Here is a 20,745-nt window from a genome sequence, read left to right as displayed (position 1 = left end):
GTAGAAATCAGATTAATTTGTCAACGCTGACAAATGAAAATATAAATTGATATCGAATAGACTCTAAACAATTGGTTATAAATAAGGATAGTTAAAGTACAGTGTTTGCAAAATACTATCCAAATGGTTCTTGTTACATCCATTTCTGTGACAAGCTTCTGCAGCATGATAAAAAACTGACTGTCTCAGGAATTATTTTACTCTGCAGTATTTATTTCTGCAGGGCATTTAGAGACAGCTTATTTACAAACAGGAGTTGGTTTTGGCACATAAGATACTCAAGCAAACAAAGGTTCCTGGAACTGGAAAGAATGCTTCCAGTAAAACAGAGACTGAACTCTCAAAAGTTCAAATAATACCCAAAATAAACATTACCAATCTTCAGAGATTACATGTTATTCTCTTCACTTTTTGTTTTTCAAGTGCAGTGGTAGCAGAGTGTTTGGAAAGATACTTCTATCCTCTGGATGTTTATAATGCATTTTCTGATACTACTTTTGCTTCAGCAGACACTTAGTTTGGCTTTCTGTGGTTTTTTTAAAAAATACTAAATCTCTGCATTGAAGCAAGTCTGTTTTGTTTTGAGTGTCTCCCTTAGATCCATTGTGAAAAGACAACCTTCCTGAATTCACAGGAGTCCTAAAATTGGCGTAGAAGGTGCTGAATTGGCCTTATGTTTGACTAGGGACTCTCTGTGTACTGATTATTACAGTGGTTTATTTTCTCCACAAAAACAAGTAGGTGTTAGCATTGCCTTTACTGTACATTCCTTTCCTGCTTGAAATAATTTTGTTTATCAAGGATGACTAAATAAATTACTTAGCTTCAGGAGATGAAAGAGGAAGAGGAAGCAAACAAGGAGGTAAAAATATCAAACCAGGCAAAATATGAAGCCTGAATTACTGCACATTTCATTATGTTGGGAAACATAAGAAATAAGTGTACTTTTCCATGCAGAATTTATGCTGAAAGTAATGATTAACACTTCATTTCTGAAAAAGAAAGCTGATACTACTATTTATCTAGGAATTGGGATGTATTAAAAGATGTCAATGAGCTGTGGGGAATGGAATAACTAATCCACGTGGACTTGGCTTCTTGGGCATCCACTGATGTTCCACTGCACTGTCTGCAGTGTAATCAGGTAATTCCCAGACAGATGGGAATGTGCTATCAATGTAACATTTCTCTAAAGGCATAGTTGGTGAGCTAAAGTGTAATGCTCTTGGGAGAGTAGTCACAGAGGTAATATTTTAATTTTTAATTAGACTCCCTTAAAGTTATCTCTTTGAAAATTGTTTTTTTCTGCAGTTTGGTGCTCTCTGGCTCCAGTAAGGACAAACAGCAGAGCACCAAAACACCCAGACTTGGTAACCTGATTTTGGATTTATTATTCCCTTGTATATAGGGTGAGGGCTTCAAGTACAGTTTGGTAGAACTGCAAATGAGGTGCAAATAATTTTGAGAAAGGAAATAAATTTGATCAACAAGTTGTTAAAAGAGCTGAAATTCTTCTTCAGCAAAGAAGCAGCTCCCTCATCTTGCTGCCTTTAATTGTTAACTAAATGTGGGAAGCTCTGGCTCATGCCCACTAAGTTCAATGAGAAACATCTTGAATCCACATTTTGGATCAGACACATTATTTTGATGGCTTCAAGGAATAGGAATACATAGATCTGTAAGGGGATAGACCTGATCAAATGAAATCTTGATCTCACCAAATTCAATGGGAATTCTGTTGTTCATTTAGAAAAAGCTGAAATGATTCATGGTATATTACCTTATTTCAATTCAGCTGGGTGGGCTGGCTATGGAAATCTTAATAATAACAACAACAGCAATAATTCAAGACCTGAATTTTTCTATCATCAAACTGTTAAAAATGTTAAGGTTTTACAAAAAAAGCAAGAAATAAACATTACTAATTCCTTGAAAATTAGAAAAAACCAGCCTGATGGTACCAAATTTTTATATTTTAATCCATCCTGTCAGATACAGGTGGTAAAGCTGACCTTTTGCATTTACAAACACCAAGCAATTTCACAGGTATGAGCACCAGAAAAATTACATTTCCACCAATGATAGGCTGATGCATTATGGTTCAATACAACCCCATGTACAGATATTTAATCTGCTGAGGGCAGTGGTGTAATAGTCCTGTTAGAGGGGGAACCATATCCCTGGCTCAGTGCAACTGTTGTGTTCCTGGCCCTTGTGAGCTGAAATCCTGAAGTGAAGGTTATGTATTTTGGGATATATCCACAAAAGGCAACTATAGACAAGAAAATGCACACAGGTGAATAGGAATAATAAAAATAAAGAATTAAAAATCCATTTCCATTCTGCGTTTAAAACTACATGTAACATATGTGAATATTGATATTAAAATAGCTCATTTTTCCATGCTTCAGTGCCTTTATAATATACTTCATTATTTCATATTAAAGCTAGAAAAGGCTTTAGCTGAGAAACTTCCTTGTCTGAGACCAAAAGAAAGCTTCATTAGCATAATTACTTACAGTCCTTCTGTTAGTATTTTCAGGGACAAAAATATAATTATCCTTTTACTAAAAAAAAACAAAAAAAAAAAAACTCCAGTAAAACTGTGAACATAGTGAAATAATGGAAGATCTGGATTACAACTCCAGTGAAAAATGTGGGATGAACTGGATAGGAATATAAATATCAGTTCTGACTGAAGTATGAAACTTAGGCAAACAACAGGGAAAAAAGCCCACCCTTTTTAGAACATTTTGAGATGTGTGAAAACTACAAATGCTAGAACTGTGAAAAGGAAACAGGGAATTTGATCCATATGTTCTGGAAATGCCACTGCCCACAGCTAAATTATATTTGGAGAAGAGAACAGAGAAAAGAAGAACAACTGCTAACACTGTTATAAACACAGGGTCTCCCTGGTGATGCAAAGGTCTTCCCATGGCAGATATTAATGAGGGACTCTTACCATCTGGATACCATACATGAAGAAATAATATTTAGTACGTTCTAGAATAATTACTGAGGAATATGATATGATTTATTAATTATTTATCTAATTCTCTGAGGAGAAATCATCCTGCTAGCTCCAAGGGGAAAAAGTGCTGTTCAGGGTTGTTCACACATTGAGTTTTTTGGTTTTTTTGTTTTTTTCTTTACGTAGATGAATATAATTTAAAAGCCTGAACTGAACTAAGTAATTCCACTGTATCAGAGAAGATTATATTTTAAGCTTGGGAAGCTCTTTGCTGTGATACATATTTACAAAGTGAAATATTTTTGAAATCTGCAATGTTTGAAATAGCAGGATGACCTCTGGAGAGATTCTGTTACAGCTTCTCAAAACCAAAAGCACATCATGCTGATTCCAAGAAAAGTAATTACCAGTTAACTTGGGCTGCTGTTTACTTCTTCTCAGGAATGTGTGACTGGAAGGGGTGAACTCCACTGGCTCTGCTATTACAGACCCAGCCCAGCCCCGTATTTCTACTCTGTACTTTCAGTGAGCAGAATCTCACCAGTTGCCACCTCCCACTTCCTACCTGAAGGCTGACCTTGGATGCTCTTTGCTCTGATAACTCAGTACTCTGCAGTTCTCACATTCACTTTGTTCCAGACAGTCAGTACCCATTTGTCCCAAGAGAAACCTCCCAGTATGCAACGTGTGCTCTCATAACTGGTTCACATCAGTAACTCTGCCACAGAAAGGGCCAGAGCCCAGCACAAAGAGAGACAGATTTACAGAAAGCTGTATGTGCAGTTTTCTTGGCCACGGCAGCAAGCCTCCCTGAAAAAGTTGAAACATATCTATAAAAAATGTTGAATGGTGGCAGCTCTATACCATCTGTTTTGTTCTGGTTTAGAAAGGAATTGCATCAATCCATGATGTTCTATATACCACCTCTCCTTCACAACAGCCACTAAGCAAAACCTAGCAACAGTTGTGCCTATCATATTAGAATAATCAAAAATGTGTTTCTTTTATTACAAATGACTCTTGAAAGTTGTAACAATATAGCACTTCTGGTTTGATATTAATTTTTACTTTTCTTTGAAAAAAATGTCTTTGCTAAGCAATTTATAAATTCTGAAAATAGTTCTCTGCACGTATAATCATCAAGCTTGAACAGTTTTTATTTTTCATGTCTTTATTCATTCTTTTCTACGTAGTATTTGTGGAATTCAGCATCTGGAACGAGCAGGAAACAGGTTGACTCTCTTTGACTCCCTTTATTTCTGCATAGTGACATTTTCTACTGTGGGCTTTGGGGATGTTACACCCAAGATATGGCCTTCAAAGCTGCTTGTTGTCATTATGATCTGTGTTGCTCTTGTGGTGTTGCCCATACAGGTAAATCTGGATTTTTTTTTTCTCTTTAGAATTGTTTTTGAAACAAAGGAACAATAACTGAAATAATTCATTGTTACTGTTATTATTGCACAGAAAATGTCAGAAAAAAGAACCACCTATCTCTCCTAGGGTTTTTCCCCTTTTGTGGGTTTTTCCCCTTTTTCCTGTATGTTCTCCTATACTCTAGATTTATACTAAAAAAACAGGGCATTGATAACAGTTTTCAAGTGCTCATGAAAGTTTTCTGCACCAGTCATGTACTACAGAGGCCTTCCTTTATCCTGAGATATGGATTTGTTATTAATGGAGCAATTACAAAAAAAACCCCACAACAGTAGCCAGCACTTTCTTTCTGAGTACAGCTTTTCCTCTGCAGGCTCTCCCTGTTTCTAATCTTGGTTCTCTCCACTTCCTCTCTTACTCTTACAGCTCAGTGCTAACTTGAAAAAAATCTCATTAAATCTGCAACTCAAGCAAATTGGGTTCACAGCTGTGTATGGAACACATGCACACAGAGCCAGCAGCACAGTTAGGAATTTTTCATGCCTGCCTAAGTTTAGGACTTCTAACAGTTTCAACGGGGAAAGAGCAATTTATGAAAATCCAAGTATTTCAAGGAGTCAGTCAGCTTTGTTAAATTTGTACCAAGCGTTTTCCAGCTCATTAGGTGAGGCTGGATGACAGAAACCCTGAGGTTACGTGGGAAACCCTGCCAGGATGTTCACTGTTCCACACAGGGTGATCACTCAGCCCTTGTGCCAGCAAAAGAGGATGTGGGGAGACACTCTGCATTTTTATCAAAGCTTACAGTAGACCTGCTAGACCATGAAGCTCCAAAGTTTCTCACACTGCCATAGTTTCCAGTCTCTGCTTCTTTGGCAGAGAACTAAAGCTCAGTGTGGGCAGACAACACACAAGCCCTGGGAGAGTGGAAGCTCAGGCTTTGAGCATTAATTTTCTTTAAGTTATTTAACACTCTAATTAAATATTGAATGTATGTATTCATAGCCATATGCACCACCACAATTATATTCTCACTCAGTGAAAAATTAGTAAAATATATATTCTATTGAAAACTAAAATGTGCTCTGTTTAAGAAATTTGGAATTTTCTAGGACATAGAAATTTCATCCTTAAGGTGGTTCTGATAGATACTTCAGGCTCCCACAGGAGCAGTAAATAACCTAGAATCTACTGGAATTTCAAATAAATTTACCTATTATTAGCTACTTTATTTTATACCTTTGTAGTGATAATGAGGCTTCATATAGTTTTCCATACACATAATGGAGTGGGAGGCATTCTCTCCTGAGCCCTGCAATGAAATGAAATCAGTTATTATTCATGATCCAGCTTCTCCATCAGTGGAAGGTGGAGGAGAAGATGCTATCACACAGCCATACAGTTAAATTGATCTCAGTATTAAGCACGTGTTACTTACAAGAAGCTTTAACTGGCATTTGTATGTTTCTTTATATTCTCTTACCTGCATATATTGTTCAGCTGACAAAGGCAACATTTCTGTATCAGCAGCTGCTGTGTATTTAAGTTGTATCTAAAATTATGAGGCAGTTAAGAGAGTTTACAGAACATCACCTTCTAGAACATTATAAAATCTCTGGGAACATTTACTGCCCAAACTAAGAGAAAATGGTGCCTCTTTCCAAGTCTATTCACAGTATGTGTGTGAAAACTTAACCTTTCATACAAGGGAAGCAATTATGTCACAATACTAGAAAAAGAGAGCTTAGAGGCATAAAATACTTAAAGGAATGAGGTACCAGCCTTCATTTTTTTCTAAACTCCTGTGATTTAGTGTATTCCCATAGTATTTTAATGAATTTTCACTGCTGTTTGTGTGTGATAGATTCTGGCACTATTGCTGTGGTTTGTGATGCCTTATTAGGGAACATTTTACAAAGAAAAGATAATGGGGCTAAAGGCAGCCTTTCATAGGGGGGTGAGATGAACAATGTAACATTGCCAAGTCATTCTAGAGTTGTAGCCCTCACCTACTGGTCTCTATTTTACTGACAACCAGCATCTCTTGCAGTTTGAACAGCTGGCGTATTTGTGGATGGAGAGGCAAAAGTCCGGAGGAAACTACAGCAGATACAGAGCTCAGACGGAAAAACACGTTGTGCTGTGTGTGAGCTCTCTGAAGATTGACTTACTCATGGATTTCTTAAATGAATTCTATGCCCACCCCAGACTGCAGGTACTGAGAATGAAAAATAAACCCCCCAAAACCTCCCAAAAAACACTGTTTGTTTGTTGTTTTGTTTGGTTTTTTTGTTTGTTTTTTTGTTTGTTTTAAGAAAAGTATCTGAAAATGTTTTTAATTTGTAAAACTGATTTTGGGAATAGATAGTTGAATTGGGAAGGTATACCTGCAGTAAGAAGCTGAGATACATAGTTTGGAGGCATTTTAAATTGAGGTATTGAGGGGAAAAGACTAAATAGGTAGAATTAGTGTCTTGTTGAATTGTGCCAATGCTTTAGAAACAGGTATTTCCATGCAAATTCCTTAGATTCTACCCTAAACCAGAAAATAAATGAAAGCTATTGAATTTATTTTTTCCCATTGTTTTGGGACTGGATCAAAAAATCCTCACAATTAAAAACATCCTTCGGTTTTCACATTTTGCTTTGTTTTTTGCCAGTGCTAGGAATCACAGTACGGGTCAGGTTGGAAAGCACCACTGGGGATCATCTGGTCTAACCTCCCTGCTCAGGCAGGGTTGTCCTAGAACACATTGTACAGGATTGCAGAGATAAGATCCTCTTGGAATTGTGGAAATGAAGAAATAAATACATGTACTTTATAGGACAAAGATGTTGACAGAACACACAGATTTTGTTAGTGCACACATATTCCCTAGGTAATGTAAACTTGTCATATAGCTTATGGAACATATAGAAGCTTATTTCTATGAGATATCCATTTGGATTTATTATCAGTGTCTTTGCTACAGACTCTCCCTTTTAGTGAAACTTCTCTATGTCTTTTGCTAAGTTACCTGTGGTATCATGCTTCATTAACTACTGCAAGAATCACACAAATACACCCCTCAAAGAGCTGAGCAGCAATTTGCCAAATCCCAAATCCAAAATATTCCCCAAAACAATTAGCTAGTAAGAGGCATAAGCAATTGCACAAAGAAATCCAGTTCTTTATAGATACAAACACAAATTGTAATACAACACTTCGTTAACTAAGCTGAAGAATGAGTCAGGCTCTGAGATACACTGGAAACAAAGAAGAAAAGCCCTAATACTACACAGGTAACTTAAAAGGGCTCATATACATTCCCTTCACAGCTGAAATTGAGTAGGACTCAATGATCTTGGAGATCTTTTCCAACCTTAATGATTCTGTGTACCAAGAAGCTGAAGGATTACAGATGGTGCACTGCATCCAATGCCATTTTGCTTTCTGCAGAAATCTCTCTGTTGGAGAAAGGGAGATTTCTGTGACCAGCCTGGTCTAAGCTCTCACTCTCCTCTCCCATGTTCCATTTATCCCTCCTTTTCATTTGTGCACTTATGGATCCTTCAAACCATCCTTGCTTTTCCAAGCAGCACAGGAAGCAGCTTGGATTGGCCCAGTAATGTGAAGAAGAAATTTTGAGGAAATAAATTCTGCCTGTCAGCGTCTTATCTGAGACATTTTTGACATCTCAAGTCACTGGTGACTCATTCTCCAACAACATTAACCATGACTATTTCCCCTTTTTTTTTTCTATTTTGACAGGACTATTATGTGGTTATTTTGTGTCCTACGGAGATGGATGCTCAGGTCCGAAGGGTGTTACAAATCCCAATGTGGTCCCAAAGAGTTATCTACCTGCAAGGCTCAGCCCTAAAAGATCAAGACCTATTGAGAGCTAAGTAGGCAAATATTGACCATTCTTTTTTTACTTTTTCATTAATACTGTTTGATAAATAAGTTTGACAAGCAACAAAAGCTGTGCTAGAAGGAAAGCCGTATTTATTTAGAAGGTGAAGCAAAGCTTTGATAGAACTTGTTTCTCTTAATATCTGAAATTTTGAACCCAATGTACAGTTTTTTTTTTTTTACATTCAGCCTGGTAGCATTAAGCAGCTCTTCTGCTATAGATACCTGAACTCTTCAGGGCCCTCCTCTTACCACATACTTCCACCACTGCTAAGAGATGCTCTCTGCCAATTAATAGTGAGTGACATTTATCAAAACACATCAGTCAAGCAGAGTTCCTCACACACACTTCCCTCCAGTACTCAATCAGTTGAGCTGCAAAGGAATTCACAGTGAAATTCATGCAGAAGGGTCATCTCTTTAAACGCTCCAAAGAGAGGGAAAGCAAATAACTGATTTAACTCATCTGCATTTCTCTGTGCTGTAGATAACTAAAATTAAGCCATTACCTGTCTGGCTATTTGTGTCATTCTTTACCTGAGGGGAGTTATTTCCAAGAATCTCATCTGTGAGGAGATTCATGAGCAGTGTTACCTTCTCAGACTTCTGCCACTGAAAAAACAGTGTTTAAAATTTGACAAGACAAGAAAGCTTTGTTCAGGATTAGAAATTTTCTTTTGGAGAGATCCTTCTTTCTTTTTTTTTTTTCCTTTTGCTTTCTTGCTGATTTCAAGAAGGAATTCATATGTGAATTTAGCTGACATTTGTTCTACACATTACAAGAATTAAAATTAGGCTGTTCCCTAAATATAATCTTGAATTTCACTTATAATAACCTGGAGGTAGTCAGCTGTGGAACTGTGCTTTTTCCTGCAGAACATGTAATTGAATGTACCTGTCACAGAATAATTTCAACCTCTCCTGAGGGAAGAAGCACAGTGGGAATTTAATAGAACATTGGATATGAAATATAACCCAGTACCCAAGATGTTTAGTGCATTTCTTTTTAATGAGAACATAATGTACTGAGGAGCTAATAAGGCACATGATAAAATTCTTTTAATAAATAAAGTAATATTTACCAACAACAAAAAAATAATTGAGAAGGGTCTCATTATCAAAATGTATCCCTATATTATATGTGAACCAATGTTAAAATAATATGATAAAGATAACACCAAAAAGTAAAGGAATACAAACAGTTGGGTGACTGCATCAGCAGTGAATAGCCAATTACAAAAGACCGCATTTTTGCAAAAAAATCTCATCTGATTTTACTGAATTTTCTTGCCTATAACGTCTTTCCTGTCTTCCCAGTACTACTCCTATGCTTAGCTGAAATTACTCATAGAGCTCCCATGACTTCTTCTAATCAAAGAGACTGTGAACTGGAATACTTCATTTAAGGCATATATACACAGAAATGTCTGTTATTTATCCCAAACACATTATTCTTGTACATCTACCCAACCTTCTGCTCTCACTAGGCAAGACAAGTCTATTACCTGCCCCTCTTGTTCATTCTCACCAGCAATAACTTGGGCATATTGCACTCTTACACACCAGGAAGACTGGTGCTCTTTATTCACCCTCCATACTCATGGCAGATAAATACTTTGCAAATTGAGTTTGAGGCCACTCTGCTTTTACTACTTTGGCACAGCTTTTACTGTCAGCAGGGTAAGAAATGAGAACAGACTCAGCTTTGTCTGTGTTCTCTGTCTCTGTGCAAGATCTGACTGTGAGACACGAGTCCAGTGGGTACCTGCTTGGGCTGTGACAGGTTTGTCTCCTCTCTTCCAGGATGGACAATGCTGAAGCCTGTTTCATCCTGAGCAGCCGCTGTGAGGTGGACAGGACAGCAGCTGTAAGTGGGGAGGGAGAAATGACAGGATGGACAGGTTTTACTGCCATTACTCCTTCTCAGCTCTTCATTATGCAACAAGGGCAGAATAGCATAAAAGTACTGTCGTAGTAGATACATGGATACATTGATAACTGGTCATTAATCACTTCCAAGAATGCTACTCTGTCAATATTCAGAGTACCTGAACTGCTCTAGTGATTCAATTTAATCAGTTGTATTTATTAAATCAGAAAAGAGACAGGTATCAACTGACTGGTATATTCAGAACTAATGAAGTAAAGCCTGAATTCAACTTCAAAAATAAATTTGTATCTAATACAAGTAACCAATATATATGACATTATTTGACCATTTTTCATATTGGTCATTTTTAAAAATGAAAAACTGCAAGATTCTTTAAATAAGGTTCTGTGGGTTTGCCCATGCTGGTTGTTATTTGCAGTCAGGTAAGTTACTGTCCACAAAGGAACACTGCTAATACCAACTTCTGTGCAGTGCATCTGTGATAAAAGAATAAAACTGTATGAACTAGAACTCCTACAGCTAATGAAATTATCTACTGATCACAGATATCCAGAAAAAAATTCCACTGAGGATGGATTTATGAACATGAAATCTTTCACCATGTGCACTACAATAAATTCTTGCAGTCTTGCCTCATTCTGTTCAATCTTGAACTCTAAAGGGGTTCAGTATTTGTCTGAATATCCCTGAAGATGCTTGTAAATTGGCTAACAAGACAGAACCAGTATTTATAATTCAGTAATTATATTTTAAGCAATCTCAACTAAAAATACTGTTTTGATGCTACATTGTAATAAATAGCAATTATTTTTCTAAATGTTGAAAACAGGCATAGTAAAAAATGGGAAATGAGAGCTTTGCATGACATGTGTAGCATTACTTAATATATTTTCTATCACTTATTACTTCATCTGCCATCAGAATTTAGTTAAAAGATCTTAGCTAAAGATCCTGTTCTGGACCCATCCCTTGCAGAAATTCACTGAGTTCCCTGAGACATTAACCTGTGCTCCTGTTATAATATTTAAACTTACTGACCTAAGGACTCTGAATTTGATTCATCAGCAATAGACTCCTGAAAATACAGCAGTGAAAGCCACTGAACTGGCAGTAAGTAATCCCAGAGTAGTCAAGCAAGGCAGAACTACTGCTTGGAAGTGACAGAGGGTCTGGGGTATTTAAAGGTAAGAACAAGCAGGAGTTCTTGCAAACACCTGGAAAAATACCTGTAACTTCTAGGAGACTGAAAAATTCCAAAATAGCCCAGGTGTCTTACCTAAATCAGCCATGATTTCGTAATTCAGAATAAATCAGCTACAACATCTCATTTCACATAATGTACTTGAGAGTTGCACAGTGGTTACAAATGAGAAACCCCATAAAATCAGTGTGTGATTTATACTGCACTAGGAGAGTTTATGCAGCATTAAGGACAGCAATACCACCAGTCAGCTGTTCATCTCTGCTCATAACTGCTTCAGAATTTATGCAGAGAAAAGCCAATTTTCAGCTCTGCTGGACTCTGCTGTAGGGCAGGCAGTGGGCTCTGCATGGAGCTCCCATCCATTGTGGCCAGCATGGTGCAGCTCTGGCTCTGGAGCCATGGCCCACTGCAGCTCTTCCTTTCTGCCCTCAGGAAACACTAGAATGGTACCTGGCACACTTCAGCTGCCACTACAAACTTCTATTAAATCTCATTTCTCTTTGTACCTGGAGCACACAAACAGGCACAGCTCACTAAACACTCTCTCCTGATCCCTTCCCCTTCCCACAGTGATATCTCAGGGTCAGTGGGATCTGAAGCTTTGAAACAAGGTGTCACCTCTCTGCCTTGTTCTCTCTTTTGCTGTCAGAGTACATTTGCACAGGGAATGCAATTATTTATACTGCAAGTAGAAAATTCTTAAATTTTTTTAGAAACTATTCTGTCTTACTGCCCCCTAGGGCTGTGAAATGAAATTTATTGTATTTCCTACACTGCTCCAGCCTCATGTTAGTATACAGAAGGTTTGTTTGTCACAGGGCAGAAGGAAGTTCAGCTGTCATCCCAGTAACAATCTTTATGAGTACCACTGATTTTCCACCCTGCTGTTGCTGAGAAGCTGACAAACTGCTAAAAGAGCCTTGGATCCTCTCCTATGCATGACAGCTGTCAAAATAAAAGGAGGAGATTCCTGACCAGAAGAGCTGTTGTTACTCAAGTGATTTTTGGAGGGTTTTTATCCCCCCAGCTACAATGCTCAAGCAGAGGATTTACTCATTTGCCATGGATACCCCTGGCTGTTCATTGCTTGCTATTTTGTTAGTTAATAACTTCTAGTGACAACACTTCTGCTGTTGCTGACAGCTTTGTTCTGATGCTTTCTGAAAATTCAGAGATGGTCCAATTCAAGCTTGCACCTTTTTTTTTTCCCTTTCATTAATCAAATTGTGTGACTCTGCTGTACTGGTAATCTAAATTACAATGCCATAATGGCATCACAATATGGATGCAAATATAGCAGGGTATAACTAATTTATATAATTTATCAGGTTATGTGTGACAAAAAAGAGATTCAATTAACAGAACTACTTTAAAATACATATTAAATTAATTTCCTTGAGTTCTTATGATTGAAATACACCCACTTTAAACTTGCAGCTTTTCATACATGAACTTAAATATCACCTCTATATTAATCACCATTTGGATCTGTGGTAATTTTTGATCACGGACTGCAGTTCATTGTGTGGAGATCACATAGAAGAGAATATATTTTTTCACTCACCTTCCAAAGACACAAATGTTTAATAATGGGAACAGAAGCATAGTTTTGTTTCAGTTACCTCTGTTTGTTGTGTGTACATATATACCATATATTGGGAGAAAGGTGAACATTTTTTAAAGTGACTGCAATATAGCATAGAAATTGCTACATTTTAAAACAGAGAGCCACAATACTGTATGAAGAGACTGAATCTAAGAAATCACTTAAGGTGCCCACCTGTATTTTTCTTTCTCTCCCCTGGAGTGCTTCTTCAGAGTGGAATTTGGGTGAATAACTGAGCAAAAAACTTGGGAACCAAATAAGCAGCTTTTGTACACAAACACATGGATATACCAACTGGAAAGAGAAAAAAAGAAACAATAATGCAAGGTTATTAGATTAACAGTGCATACCCACTGAGTTGATCTATGGGTCTAGGTTTGTTTGAGTTTTTAACAAAATAGTGTAATTTGAATCATTTTATAATGAAAGCTTCATTCTTATATTTAACAATCATTGCACATTCTGATAAAACCGGGCTTAAAAAAATTATAATTTAAAAAATCCAAGAAAATATCTAATATAGACATAATTGTATTTCTAGGCATGTAGCATAGCTGTTTGACAGCCATCTAGCACATTACCCAGTCATTTGCTGCTTCTAAGCTGTGTTGGTATGTCATTACCTTAAGAAAAACAGAAAGAAACCCAACAGCACACACAAACACAAAATCCTGAGGAGGGTAACTTGCCATATGTTATAGAAAAGTAAAAAAAAAAAAGTGGCTGCATACAAGGAAAACCTACAGCAGGTTACACCCATGCTCTTAATTCTCCTGGCTGGCAGAGCAATCCTACGTCTATAAAACTACTAATAAGAAAAATGTGAAATAAGGTATTTTGCCATCCTCTTATGACTCCATTTTAGTTTTTCTAGTAGAACAACTTGCTAACATCTCAATTGATAAGAAAATATTATGGTTTGAAAATGTCAATTACACTCTGTTCCAGGCAGAGATTTTCCCTTGTGTTCACAAGTCTGAAACCTTTTCTTACTGCTGATGCTGCAAACATAATGAATCATTCTTTATATTTTATCTTTAAATACCACCAATTTCATTACTAGGTAAGGCATTTCAATCCAGGAATGGATTCCTAGATACTGCTCTGAAATGTTTCTTTTTGTTTTGAAACAAATAAAAACTGATGGATGATACACTGGAATTAGTCTTACATCACAACAATTCAAACTATGAATGCACTATCACATAGATGACTTTTATGGATAGCAGTGTTCACCCTGCAGTTAACTCATTCTTGCCATGTGGTAACAAGAACAAAAACTAACAGCCTGAAAAATCTCTTGGAATCTTTGGTTAATAGCTGGCTAAATCCTGACATTAGTTGTGCAAATGTTTTAGTTCCACGAAAATTCAGATCTGCTTTTAATTAAACTGATATTTTTAGAATTACCCACAGTTTTAAACTCTCAGTTCCTGATGTCATCATTTAATGCTATTTTAATTATGAGTCTCTTTGTAAGGACATCTATGCCACATAATTCTTGATTAATTAGACATAACTAATCACTGCTATCTTAAGTTTTCACACAATCATTCCATATCCAAATGCTACCCCTTTCCAAATAACACAATCATTAGCATTTGCAGAAAGATAGGAGAGGGTCAAAATAGCTTATTAGTGGAAGATTGCTGGAAATTAATAAGTGATAGTAATTATATAACTTGCACATAAACATCCATACCAGCTGGTGCCACATGGTCTTAAAATGAGTTTTCTTCAATGGAGCAACTGATAATAGACTCCTTTTCTAATCTGACATGGTTATTTTTATTTCATTGGCACCCTCTCATACTCTTACTTCTAGGATCACCAAACTATTTTAAGAGCATGGGCAGTTAAAGACTTTGCTCCAAATTGTCCTTTGTATGTTCAGATACTGAAGCCTGAGAATAAATTCCACATCAAGTTTGCAGGTAAGTGGAAGATTGCTGGCATTTCAGCACTTGTTAGTGTTTGACAGTTTGTTTCATGAACACAACAAAGTGAGAATCCCTGGGCATATTTACTACTTAGAAACTGATTAAATGTGCAGTTTTGTAAAATAATATACATCCTAGCCATGATAAAGACTTACTTACAAGCACTTTAAAGAATTAATAGTTTTATGCTACATAATATAGAGAGTATGATTATGTGATGTATAACTACTCCTTCATTCCAGACCCAGGTAAGTCTCCAGCTTACTGTACCCATGGCTGGAATTCATCTCTGTCTACTAAAACATAGTTACTAAGGGGTATATAAGAAGATCTATTCAGATTTAGTCCAACAAATTGTTGAGGGAAAAATCTTCTCATTGGACTGTTTTTTACCAAGTGGTATGGAAAACATGATTTTAATTACTTGCAAATATTTTGGGAAGAGATATATAATTTAATTCTCTATCTAGTAAAACACATGCCTTAGAAACCATGGCATAAAATGCAAAATGATGTTAAGAAATCTGAGAAAGTCACTCTTGTAAGAAGAGATTACCACCTTTTATTTGACAAGCTATTTCTCTGCATTATATGTTTCTCTTTCTTTCTGTCTATATCAAACAGTCACATATGCAAGTACGTAGATGTACAAATACTCATGTGCAAAAACACACAAATACTTTTGGAGAAATAGCTCAGAAGTAAAAGAGAAGCTTTCCTTTTCAGCTGCAATTTTGAAAATTCAATTTTCTTGAATGATATTCCAAGGAAGAAAAGATTGCTGATTCATGCAAAAATAAAAAAAAAACTCTATGGAAAAATATTAGTCTCCTCCATCATCCCAGAATGTGATGAAAAAGTAAATTCCAGCAGAATGGCTCCAGAGCAACAGTTAAAGCTGTAATTTTAAAAGCTGTGGAATTTACCACTGGGTTAGAAAGAAGAAGAAACCCCATCAGTGGCAGTTCTGAAGTTATAAAAGTGTAATCTCAAGCTATGAAATGGCACAGAGGGGAATAAGGCTCATGCTGTGATGAGAATGATGGTACTTTTTCATCTCCCCCTTAAAACCAGCCAGCACAAACATAATCCCTGCTCCCTTAGCCATGGCCACTTTCCTTTATCAGGAACAGTGTTAATTTGTTGTTCCAAATTGTGCTTTTAAGAGAGTTTCATTATTCCTAATGGCTTGTCTCTGTAGGAGCTTATATACAACTAGACTTTTAAGACAGAGGCAATTTTTCATGTCTGTTCAAAGTGATATAGAATTTGGACTATATTTAAAAAAAAACCCAAAACAAAAAAAAACACCAAAAAACAACAACCAAAAAACCCAGAAAACCTCTTTTGGTAAAATTTCCTTCAACTGAACTTCAGCATCACTACTGGATGTTCCCCTATTGCAAATGGTCAGGCACTGCTGGAGCCACAAGAACAATATTAGTTGGCATACATTTTCCTGAGAGGATCTCCCTTTGGTATTGATGTCACCCAGCACTTCATCATCCTGAAACATGTACCCAGCGGGGGCTGCAGACTACAGACCTGTCCAGAGTGTTTACGAGTGAAATTTGTCACAACCATCTGGAATATTTTTCTAAGTGCTTTTCCTATTATGATTCAGGGCTGCTTTATTACTGCCTTAATGTAAAAGCTTCTTTTAAATCTGATATTCCTTGAAAAAATGGCTATTTTCTTCCAGAGGTTTCCCAAAACAATATATAAACCTGAAATGCTCAGTAATAGGATTTCTTCTTCTTCCTTTTTTTTTAATTTTTTCTTTACACACAAGTTTAGAGACTACAGCTGTCAAATATGACGAAATACAACCAAATAGACCTCCTAACTGAAGTTTAACTTTTAAATACATTAAAAGTGTATAAAGCACTAGAAGTCCAGTTTCTCAGCAGCTTAAATTAGGTTGACCAGTCCTCCTAGATTGCATGAGGCAGTCCTGAAATTCAGACACTGACTGCCTGTTCCTATAGGAGTAGGAAACAGTATATGGGAAAAGCAATTGTTATAATGTATTCCCATCCTGCAAACAAGACTCAAACATCCTCCATGTCTTTAATGAGAGAATGAGAACTTATTTTTGTCCTCAAAGCAAGAGAATGGAGGCACTTTGGCCAGGCTCATATGATCTGTCAGAAAGTCAGGTTTCCTGACTTTCCACCTGGTGCCACACACACATCCTTGCATTCTGTGCCTTCTGATATTTTTTACAGTGAATTTTAACTACTTTGTTTAAAATATTAACCTGCTTAACATTGCTACAGTGGCATAAATGTTTGTCCCAGCAAAACCCTTTGCAAGTTTAAGGTGTGAACACTTTAAATACACAGCTGCTGTTAACATGACAGTTATCAGATGGGGAACTATCTTATCTCTTAAGCTGAAATACTTTGATTTCTCCCTAGTAAGTTCCAAAATAAAAATGCCTTAACATGCCCAGTTTTTCTTTCAATAATGCTGGCAGTTAGATTCTTAATCTTCCCACTTTTCTTTCAAACACACAAGTCTACAAAAGGCCATGTGCAAGCTTGGTGCAAGCTCCTGGCCTTGCATTTCAGCACAAATGGGAAATAAAGTGAAGATTTTCCACAGCAGAGCAATATATTTTTGCAATTCACAGACTACTAAATTCAATATTTTCTGAGCTGAACTTAAAACTTTTATAATTTTTGTGTGTGTGTATGTGTGTGTATATATATCCTTTACTCTGAATATTTGGAAATTACATATAGTTACAATTCCAGGAAATGGGGATACATTTTGACATTCTCTATCTATTCAAAATGCACCCATGAATTAGCACGGACTGTTGAAGTCTGACATCAAAGCTTCAGTAGTTTATTTCAAAGAAACATAGTCCAGATTCACCTAAATGGATATTAAATGCAGCAGATGATTAATCTGTCCAATTACAGATAAAAATAGTCCAGAGGTAATGGATGGGCATTTTTCTCTATCAGATCTGGTAGTGGTCATGTTAACTTATCAAATTGACAAAAGTAAGGTTTCTCAGAATAATTGTGCCAGGTCTAGGTCATTCTTACCACATGGCTGCTGCTGCAGGCATAAATCAATATTTTGAGTCTGTTTTATCCTCAGTAACATCACAGAAACCATAACTCACCCCACTGCATTACTACATCCATTTGAGACAGACTTAGCAACAAAACTGCCTTCAAAATAGATTTTCAACAGAAACAGCAACTTAGGGAAATTCTACATGTAATATTTCTTTAGTATAAACTCAATCAAAATGCTTCTTTTTCTGGCAAGCTGACATGACATATTTAATATTCACTTCAAGACAAACTGCAATTTCCTGGGCTGCCTCACTGTCACACTGCATGAGTAATTTGCTGATTCTGGTGCCTGCTGTCAGGGGCCATGACTGATGTCCCAGACCTGAGGAGGGGGAGAGCTGTCCTCCAGCTCCCTCCCTGCTCACCTCTGAAAGATGCAGCAGACAAAGTTCTGTGTAATTCTCCTCAAGACAAGGCCTGAGCATACACAGAAAACACAGGAACATTATAGGAAGGCTAGAAACTGTCAAATAATTGGAGAAATGAGCAAGGCATTTTTGACCTGGTCTGTGTCTAATATAAGAACTTACCTGTGGAAGGTCAGAGTCTCCAACAGGTGCAGAAATAGTCCACAAGTCCAGCTCCAAGGCTCCTGATGTAAAAACACTTGACAACACCATGTGAATCTCTTACACAGACATAATTAAGAGGCTATTGTAGGACAGCAGTCTCTGTTTGCTGTGTGCTGTATTCTTTGGTAACATTATATTTTACATAAAGATCTGCCAAGAAAGTTCACCATAGATGTTAGAGAGTAGAGTGCATCTGGAGGGTAGAAGTTACAGTTTTCATCTTCATTGTGCCATCTGTGATTTATTAATTTCATTTGTATATATTTAGGCCAGCGTGTACATTTGGGTTCAAATACAAGATCTGAAATAACAGGCGATGAAATCATGACCCTGTGTATTTTTTCTTTCTTGTATTTTCAAAATGTTTAGTGATAATATGACAACATTCCAAACAAAAAATAAGGGGAGGTTATTTGGCAAAATCCTATACAAATGAAAAAATCGCAAGAATTCTCTTTCTTTCAGTGTCAGGAAGTTGGTATTCACTTCCATATATCTTTGTCATCTCACTAATGGTAATGGACTGCAGATATTCTGTTCAAGCCACCAACTATGCCTTACCCTCTCTAGTTTGAAATTCAAGTAGGTTTATTAATGGCATATGGTCAACTAAAAGAACATATTTCTATCTGAAACATTTTCTGCAGAAAATATTTAATTGCTACAGCTGAAATATATTTACAGGAAGAAAAATCTAATTTTGTCCTATATTTGACAGTGTCTTTATATAACTAAATTCATCCCTTCCCTATGACATTTAAATAGGCCCTGATCTTCAGAAAATAGGAGAATTAATTACTCAATTCAGTAGTAAATGATTCTGTTACTGAAAAGCCTCTAGATATTTCAAAGGAAAAGGAACAGAAAAGGCACAGTATGCCTTCACTTTTATTTTCAGGGAGCTATACAATAAATTCTGCTAGGAAAGCAGCTTAGAGAGGCATGGTGGTTCTAAGGATTTCAGTGTCACGTTGGTGAAACCAGAAGCAGAGAAATTAGGTGTGCAGAGTTCAAGTCTAGCTGGGGAGGTTGTTTGCCTGCCTTTACTCAGCAATTTTCATGTGCCTATGTTTTGATCATCAACTGTACTACTTGTAATATTCTTTCTGTTTAGGAGCAAATTCTGATCCCATCGAAAGAACCAAAGACGAAATTCAGAGGGGAAAAAACTGACTTGGTATTAAATGCCTTCATGGTTTTACAAAGCCTCTCTGACTTTATGTTTCTACACTGACAAGCAGTTACAAGTTTTGTGCTTGTCCCTTTTAATAGCCATTTCAATACTGTCACAGGTATATGGGAATTACATTAAAAAATTATTTCTATTTCCTTTTCATGCCATCAGCAAGCACTGGAGAGCATTTAACTGTGATCTGGATTTAAAACAGCAGCCATCCATGTTAGATAGCACAGACAGGGAAAATCATACACAGCTGATTTTCAAGTTCAAGCAGAAAATTAAGATGTTGGGCCAACTTTTGATTGATCCATCTTCACCATCTTCCTAGACCAAGGAAGTGATAATTCTGTTCTGGTAATTTTGTAAAATAATTTGTATCCTTCTTTTTTCCCCTACAGATCATGTTGTATGTGAAGAGGAATTCAAATATGCTATGCTAGCTCTAAATTGTATATGTCCAGCTACTTCTACATTAATCACTCTGCTGGTTCATACATCTAGGGGACAGTAAGTATATGCTACCATAGAGAAAGTCATAGCTGATATTTGGAAAAGAGCTTACCCTGGATTCCCACACAACTACAGTTTAAAAAAAGAAAATAGAACTTTCTGCACAATAAAAGCATCAAAACGCCTTACTCAAGGCAGTATAGTTTTGAAGAGAACACCCCTTCGAAACCCCTTAAACAAACCCCCAGTGTTTAAGGGTTTGTTGCATGCCATTGTGCCTTCCACAATATAAAATATGAAAAAACTGAATTTCTAGTTTAGTTGATTGAAGTGTCTCTATCACAAAGTTCTACTCATGAGCAGTAACAAGTCCTAAGAATACCTATTCTAATAGATTAATTTGAAGGTGTGTTTCAATGAACTAAAAAATGGTTTTCTGATGACTTACGGTATTTGCTTCTCTGTGCCTGTATGTTAAGAGGCAAACAAATATCCATGATTTTTATTTTTAACATGACCACACTGCTGGAAGGGGTGCAGAATTATGGTGTCTCTGCAGAC

The 20,745-nt window shown here is 36.7% G+C and overlaps 1 protein-coding gene and 1 long non-coding RNA gene across 10 annotated transcripts in view; one reads left to right on the top strand and one right to left on the bottom strand.

Moving 5' to 3' along the window:
- The window catches only part of KCNT2 (potassium sodium-activated channel subfamily T member 2), a 115,370-nt gene that overhangs the window by 58,582 nt on the left and 36,043 nt on the right, over positions 1-20,745 (top strand). For 6 of the 7 annotated variants that reach the window (XM_077182073.1, XM_054638578.2, XM_077182071.1 and 3 more), the window contains exons 10-15: positions 4,168-4,348; positions 6,402-6,566; positions 8,103-8,239; positions 10,050-10,113; positions 14,773-14,881; positions 20,133-20,241. In XM_077182073.1, the coding sequence (XP_077038188.1) occupies positions 4,168-4,348; positions 6,402-6,566; positions 8,103-8,239; positions 10,050-10,113; positions 14,773-14,881; positions 20,133-20,241 (765 nt within the window). Of the gene's footprint in view, positions 1-1,050; positions 1,145-4,167; positions 4,349-6,401; positions 6,567-8,102; positions 8,240-10,049; positions 10,114-14,772; positions 14,882-20,132; positions 20,242-20,745 lie in introns of those variants that run through there. The other variant, XM_077182074.1, reaches the window with a different exon arrangement.
- LOC143694634 (uncharacterized) overlaps positions 1-20,745 on the bottom strand; it is a 57,432-nt gene that overhangs the window by 3,772 nt on the left and 32,915 nt on the right. For all 3 annotated transcript variants that reach the window (XR_013183222.1, XR_013183223.1, XR_013183224.1), the window contains 3 exons: positions 18,513-18,855; positions 13,122-13,241; positions 5,591-5,663 (listed from right to left, as the gene is read on the bottom strand). This is a non-coding gene — a long non-coding RNA (uncharacterized LOC143694634). The remainder of the gene's footprint in view (positions 1-5,590; positions 5,664-13,121; positions 13,242-18,512; positions 18,856-20,745) is intronic.

The sequence above is a fragment of the Agelaius phoeniceus genome, chromosome 8 (genome assembly GCF_051311805.1).
Source record: "Agelaius phoeniceus isolate bAgePho1 chromosome 8, bAgePho1.hap1, whole genome shotgun sequence".
Lineage (NCBI taxonomy): Eukaryota > Metazoa > Chordata > Aves > Passeriformes > Icteridae > Agelaius > Agelaius phoeniceus.
The sequence above is the reverse complement of the archived record's forward strand: the minus strand, read 5'-3'. Positions and strand labels throughout refer to the sequence as shown.